Raw genomic sequence first — 7,500 nt, 5'->3', positions numbered from 1 at the left:
CACCGGCGTCCTTGTTGTCATCATCATCATCATTATCATCATCATCATAAGATAAGATAAGAAGAACTTTATTATCTCATTAAGAGAAATTACATCAGGTACGGCAAAACAAACGTAGATAATTACTCAACACACAAAAAATGACTTAATTATAAAGAATCAATAACATATAAGACATTCACATAAAAAGTATTGTATATATTCACTTAATCAAAATGTTGTAATTGATCATTATTGTAAACATATTGAAATGCACCAAGGTTAACATTGCATGTATTACGTTACACATTAAGTAAGGTGAGATAAGAATGATTTTATTATCTCATAAAGAGAAATTATATCAGGTGCGGTAGCGTACACAAACATGCGTTCACACACACACACACACACACACACACACACACACACACACACACCGACGCACAAAATAATAAAAATGCCTTAATTGAGCAGGAACAGCAAACATGTGTTGTATATAAGCTGGGTTTTTTTAATATAAAAAAAGCAAAACAAAACAGCAACAAACAAACCAAAAACAACAAAACAACAACAACAACAACAACAAACAAACAAACAAAAACAAACAAACAAAAAATCACAATATTCGCTTAAAAATGTAATTGATAATCATTACACAGTCATTATCAATATAAGTATATTGAAAGACACGAACTTTGCACAGTTCCTATGGCACGTTCATCCTACACACTGTCACACATTATTAAGCAAAATGATGTCTAAGATATTCAAACAACGTGCAGCCTATTATGCATGATGCATCTTCACCATTATCATCAATATTGGATTAATGGCCTAGAGGTAACGCGTCCGCCTAGGAAGCGAGAGAATCTGAGCGCGCTGGTTCGAATCACAGCTCAGCCGCCGATATTTTCTCCCCCTCCACTAGACCTTGAGTGGTGGTCTGGACGCTAGTCATTCGGATGAGACGATAAACCGAGGTCCCGTGTGCAGCATGCACATAGCGCACGTAAAAGAACCCACGGCAACAAAATGGTTGTTCCTGGCAAAATTCTGTGGAAAAATCCACGTTGATAGGAAAAACAAATAAAACTGCATGCAGGAAAAAATACAAAAAAAAAAGAAAAGAAAAAAAAAAGGATGGCGATGCAGTATAGCGACGCACTCTCACTGGGGAGAGCAGCCCGAATTTCACACAGAGAAATCTGTTGTGATAAAAAAAAAGAAATACAACACAATGCAATACACTGTGAACACAACGTGTGTCTCTCACTTCCACAGTTCCCCACCACGGTCCGACCACAACTACGCTGGCAGCTGTGTGTGGAGCGAACTGAATCCTTCTTCCGGGATGCCATCGGCCGGCTGTACATTGACAAGCACTTCTCTCTCGAGAAAAGGACAGAGGTTAGTTCGGAAGAGTGGACGGTAGGGTGGAGGAGGAATAGGAGGATGGGGAAGAGGAGGAGGAAGGGGAATAGGAGAAGTAGGGGAAGAGGAGGAGGAGGGGTAAGAGGCGAAGGAGGAGGAGGAGGAGAAACGGAAGTTGTGACTATTGTTGCTGTATATAGACAAGCACTTCTCTCTCGAGAAAAGGACAGAGGTTAGTTCGGAGGAGTGGAAGGTAGGGTGGAGGAGGAATAAGAGGATGGGGAAGAGGAGGAGGAGGGGGAATAGGAGAAGGTGGGGAAGAGGAGGAGGAGGGGTAAGAGGAGGAGGAGGAGGAGGAGGAGAAACGTGTGTTCTGTGTGGCTTGTTTAGGATTAAAGAGGCTATGCCAGTCTTGAATAAAAGCTTATTTGTCCTTGCACATTTCTTCTGTCATTGCTGTTGTGTGCACATGTCAAATGATCGGTATAAGAGCAAGCCTGGCGCTTCCTTTTTTGGGGAAGTGTCTGGGTTTGTTCCAATGTACCTTTTATTTACCCGTGTGCTAGCTGAATTGGTAGCGTAAGCAGCATTGGCTTAAAGTTACGTACCTTGTAACTTGTTACTACTCTTTACTCTTTGTTAATCATTTGATCTTCTGGACTCATTGTTTATTAATTTCAAGTTGAAAAACCACCGAGGCAACCATGTGTTTGTTCTGTATTGTTCATGTGTTCTGTGTAGGCTTGTTCAGGGTTAAAGAGGCTATGCCAGTCTTGAATAAAAGCTAATTTGTGTTTGCACATTTCTGCTGTCTTTGCTGTTGTGTGCACATGTCAAATGATTGGTATAAGAGCAAGCCCGGCGCTACATTATTCGGGTAAGTGTCTGGGTTTATTTCAATGTACATTTAAAATTTTTAAAAAAGTTTTATTTACCTGCGTGCTAGTTGAATTGGTAATGTAAGCAGCATTGGCTTGAAGTTATGTAGAGAGAGTTAACACTCTTTACTTATTTGTTAATCAGGAAAAACGAAAGTTGTGACTATTCTTGCTGTACATAGACAAGCACTTTTCTCTCTTGAGAAAAGGAAAGGACAGAGGTTTAACTCACTCAGTAGGGCCAGTCCTCTCTTCTCCTCTACACAGACCCCTCGGATGTCCAGTGGGTGTCTGAATGACCCAACCTTTAGCTTCCGTCGTCAGAATTGTGGTATTCTTTGTCAACATTCACCTCTTTAGTATAAGAGCCTTCCGCTTGCAATATTTTGATGATGGCAATCGGGGTGAAACGCTGTTAACGTCGTCTCTTTCGCCGTTCGTATGGAGAGAGTTAATCCGAATCGTGGACGGTAGGGAGGAGGAAGAAGAGGAAGAGAAACAATTGTGAATATTTTGGCTGTCTGTGAGACCTCCTCAGACACGGGGTACGAGACTTAAGGACAGTTCTGAAAGGTTCAGTGCATTACACAGCCTATGATCTTTTTGCTGAATACGATACGGTTCATTTACCTGTTTCATTGTTGTAGAGGTTGACAGTAGTATTCGCATCGTTTTAAACCACCCATCCATTCGCTGTCTATGTTCACGCTGGAGGGGAAATATATCGTGGTATGTGGACGTTCGGTTCTTCATGTTCTCTCTCCCTGTGTGTGTTCGTTCGTCTTCAGTTTAACGTCTTTCCACTTGAAGTGATATTAGACGAAAAAAAGAAAGAAAAAAAAGCATGGGGGTAGGGGTTGTGGGAGGGGTGTGGGGGTAAAAGTGTGTGTATTTGTGGAGGGTGAATAGGGAGAGACAACGCTAGGGAAAATGGAAACGTTATAAACGCCAACATCAAACAACTATAACAAATGTCCTATTGGACTACGCAGCAAACCTTCTGCAACAGCAAGTAACATATTGGAATTGTTAATAACACATTCAAAAGAACTTTTGGTGAAGTCTGGTAAAAAAACATTTTAGATTCTGACATTCGAATATTATATCTGTGTGTGTGCGAATATTATATCTGTGTGTGTGTGTGTGTGTGTGTGTGTGTGTGTGTGTGTGTGTGTGTGTGTGTGTGTGTGTGTGTGTGTGTGTTTCTGTCCTTCATTGACTCACTCCATGTTTTTTCTTGCCCACAACTGTTTATCTGCTGGCAGGTGGAAGACATGGTTGCGGACCTGAAGGACGCCTTCAGAGATATCGTGCGGGAGGCAGACTGGATGTCACAGCCCACCAAGGAAGCTGCTCTGGCCAAGGTGAACTGTCCTACCGCTCACCCCCCACCGCCCCCCCCCCCCTCACCCCCGCCTCCCAGCGCCCCCTCCCCCCTCCCAATCCCATCCCATATACATCTCCTAATAGTGGCTTGAAGTGTGTGCCTTTATCATAATAAGGGCAGCAGTTACAGTTATACATATGTTTGTATAGACGCTCCCCTTATGATGCCCAATGGGCGTAACTTTGAGAGTAGCAAAAAGGAGGACAATCATTTTTCTTTGGGGTTTAACTACCATTTTGGTAGTTCTCTTTCGGGAATCTATCCCTGTGGAATGATTTTCATGGAGTGGTGCCAGCAAGTCCAGGATCTATCAATCTATCTATAAATCTCTCTCTATATATATATATCTGTGTGTGTGTGTGTGTGTGTGTGTGTGTGTGTGTGTGTGTGTTCATTTATTTTTGTTCATATCTATATATCCCTTGAATAAAAGCTTATTTGTGTTTACACATTTCTTCTGTCTTTGCTGCTGTGTGCACATGTCAGATGATCGGTATAAGGACAGCCCCGGCGCTTCCGTTTTTTGAGGAAGTGTCTGGGTTTGTTCCAATCTACGTTTTATTTACCTGTGTGCTAGCTGAATCGGTAGCGTAAGCAGCACTGACTTGAGGTTGTGTACCTTGTGTAATGGAGAGAGTTACCACTCTTTACTATTTATATATCCCTAGTTTTGACTTTCACTACTTTACCAATCAAAATGCACAATGCAACAAAATAAAGTGAAAATCGGTAAAAAAACAACAACCAACAAACAAACAAACAAACAAAAAAAAAACAAAAAAAAAACACGCACGCGCGCACACGAACAGAGAGAGAGAGAGAGAGAGAGAGAGAGAGGAAAAAAAGAGAGACAGAGAAAGAGAGAGAGAGACAGAGACAGACAGAGAGAGACAAATAGAGCTCGTGCCGTCACTGGAAGAAGAAAAAAAAGAGTTATCCCCCTTCCCCCGTCTCCCACATAACAGCTGTGTCGGCTTGAGCATATATCTAGACCCAAACTCTGAAAAACAAAACAAAAAAACCAAACAACAACAACTAAAGGTCTGTATGTCGATAAACTCACCTTTTCTGAACGCATGACCCTATCAAAAGTGCTCAGCTTTATTGAACGTGTAGCCTTGGTTAAAAACGCCTTGTGTTCTTTTTCAGGTGGACGCTATTGTCAACAAGATTGGATACCTGGATTACCTGAAAAACGACACGTATTTGGATGAGAAATTGAAAGACGTAAGATATTTTTTTTTTTTTTTGTACTAAAATATTGATCATGACAAATTGACTCTAAGGGAAGACAAGGAAAAGTTATCGAATACCAAATTCGAATGTATACATTTAACGGCATCATTATGTGATGTCGACCAACATTCATTCAGACAGGTATTTGAAAATGTGCAACTTAATGGATTAATGTGAAGCTTGAGAGAGAGAGAGAGAGAGAGAGAGAGAGAGAGATTGCGATTGTGTTGTTTTTTTTTCTGAAAAAATAACCTATTGATCGCTGAATTGAACCGTTTGCTGACTTTACTGATTGACAACTTCCGGTTGCACCGATCTCTGCAATGCAACAGACACCATTATTCCCCACAACGCACGTTAGAATTGCTCTGACGACGTTGAGTCTCAACAGACAAACACCGTATTAATATTTACTATACAGCTGCTAGAAGTCTGACGACGTTGAGTCTCATCAGACAAGCACCTTATTAATATTTCATATACAGCTGCTAGAAGTCTGACGACGTTGAGTCTCAACAGACAAACACCGTATTAATATTTACTATACAGCTGCTAGAAGCAAGATTGTAGTTTTGTTTGATAAGGCGTGGCTCATTTGACGTTTGGCATTGTTGACTATTGGCCAGGTGATCGCACAGAGCCATATCAGCACTGCCCAACGATGCAAACATTCATCCGCGTCAAACACAAAACTGTCATATCTATAATTATAAGAAAATGATTGAGAAAAGCCTACAAATCAGAGTTCATGACATATTATCTTAACCACTAAGCTCCATAAGCCGAAATGAGACAAGGCTGTGCTGAGAATGCCAGCCCTTCCGTTTAATTCATCATCTTCAGATTAAAAAAACAAACAAACAAAACAACAACAACAACAACAAAACAACAACAAAACAAACAAACCATAAACAGTGTAAAGATTTTTAAAGCCCATATAGGCAAATAACACTGCTGAATGGACAGCCAGCGCATATCCCAGTGTTTACAATTTCACCACCTAATCGTCAGAGCAAAACTGCACACATAGCACATCGTAGACTTCGGAAAAGAGAAAAAGGTGTCGAGGCTTGTTAGATAAAAGAAAGGGGGATGGACTTGGAAGACGGAAAAAGCAGACATATGAAAGGAAGAAAGAAAAAGGACAAAAATAAACAGAGCAATAGTGCTGTCACGAATCGATTTGTGTAGTTCTCTTCTCATAGGCTGTCCACATAACATTCTTCAGCGAATTCAAAAACTTCAAAACAATGCTGCCCGTCTGACTCGCAGAGTCCCAGGTACTAATCACATTTCTCCTCACCTCCGAACTCTACATTGGCTCCCCATTGAAGCGAAAATTAAATACAAAGCTGCGTGTCTCTGCCATTCTGCTTTTTCTGTTTGTTTTTTTTTGTTGGCTTTTTTGTTGTTTTTTGTTTAAAAATTTTTTTTTTAGAAAGACTGGTCCTGAATGTTTTATGTAACTTGTAATATTTTTCTTCATGTAAAGCGCCCTGAGCTCTTAGAGAGAAAGGGCGCTATATAAATGTACATTATTATTTTTTTTATAGAAAAGAGGAATTTTCGAGAACAGACATTCCAGAAATCGTGGATGCTGTTCATACTGATAAAACCCCGGCATACCATGGGGGTGGGAGGGAGGGGGAGAAGGGGTGGCTCAAACGGGCAGACAATCAATATTTGTCAATCAATTATAGACAGGTTCCCCCCAGACACGCTACTGACTGTGAAATCCTCACTCTAACCGCCTTGCCTTCGCTTTTAATCACAAAACTATCACATCTTTTTTTTTCTTTAAGACACAGTTCATTTTTCAGTTTCAGTTTCTCGAGGAGGCGTCACTGCGTTCGGACAAATCCATATGCGCTACACCACACCTACTAGTGAGTTGCCTGACCAGCAACGTAACCCAACGCGCCAAATGAGGCCAAGAGTGCATGCACGCATATTTGCGTACCTGTCAGTTCATAACTTGTTATCTTAACCAATGGCTGTATACAGCATACATTCGGAGCACGTAGAAGAGCCCACGGCAGTGAAAGGGTTGTCCCGGCCTGACAAACCTCACCCAGGTGTGGATGGTGGAGACCTGACTCCGGTCGGGGAGGGTTAGAAAGGCAGAAGAAGATCGGCCCCCGTCTTCCTGAGCCGACCCACTGACATAGCGACTATTATCTCTCGTCAGTGAGATGGGCACCCCGGTCTCCAATGTACGCAGCATGTACTCCACACAGCCCGTAGAGCTTCCGGGTCAGTGGAGGTGGGTCGGGCCAGTATCTCACTGAGGGAGCAGGGCTGCAGCAGGTGGTATGTTGTCTGGCTGCCAGTCCCTGAGTGACCAAACCGGAATTCAGAATATCAGCCTATGCCCCAAACGACCGTAAAATACTATCGGATCATTAAACTTTTTTTTAAACATTGTACTTCAGCGCTCATATAGAACTGTAAAAAAAAAAGTATAATAATAGTTAAAAAAGAGAAACACGTGGACTGTGTGTGCAGATCACGATAAACAAGAGTGATGTCTTTGGGAACCTGATGAAGCTGGCTGACTACAGATACAGGACCTTGCTCAGAGCGCTGCGACAGCCTGTGGACAGGCGTTCTGGGTGAGTGTGACACTGTGCTCACTTCTGTTGGTGTGTA

At 41.9% G+C, this 7,500-nt stretch overlaps 1 protein-coding gene across 1 annotated transcript in view; it reads left to right on the top strand.

Annotated features, from left to right (window-relative positions):
• LOC143287491 (membrane metallo-endopeptidase-like 1) overlaps positions 1–7,500 on the top strand; it is a 43,858-nt gene that overhangs the window by 19,829 nt on the left and 16,529 nt on the right. Inside the window, exons 12-15 of the mRNA XM_076595510.1 lie at positions 1,261–1,386; positions 3,494–3,592; positions 4,765–4,842; positions 7,357–7,463. Of these exons, the coding sequence (XP_076451625.1) occupies positions 1,261–1,386; positions 3,494–3,592; positions 4,765–4,842; positions 7,357–7,463 (410 nt within the window). The remainder of the gene's footprint in view (positions 1–1,260; positions 1,387–3,493; positions 3,593–4,764; positions 4,843–7,356; positions 7,464–7,500) is intronic.

The sequence above is a fragment of the Babylonia areolata genome, chromosome 11 (assembly GCF_041734735.1).
Source record: "Babylonia areolata isolate BAREFJ2019XMU chromosome 11, ASM4173473v1, whole genome shotgun sequence".
NCBI lineage: Eukaryota > Metazoa > Mollusca > Gastropoda > Neogastropoda > Buccinidae > Babylonia > Babylonia areolata.
This window is presented reverse-complemented; position numbering and strand designations above follow the sequence as displayed.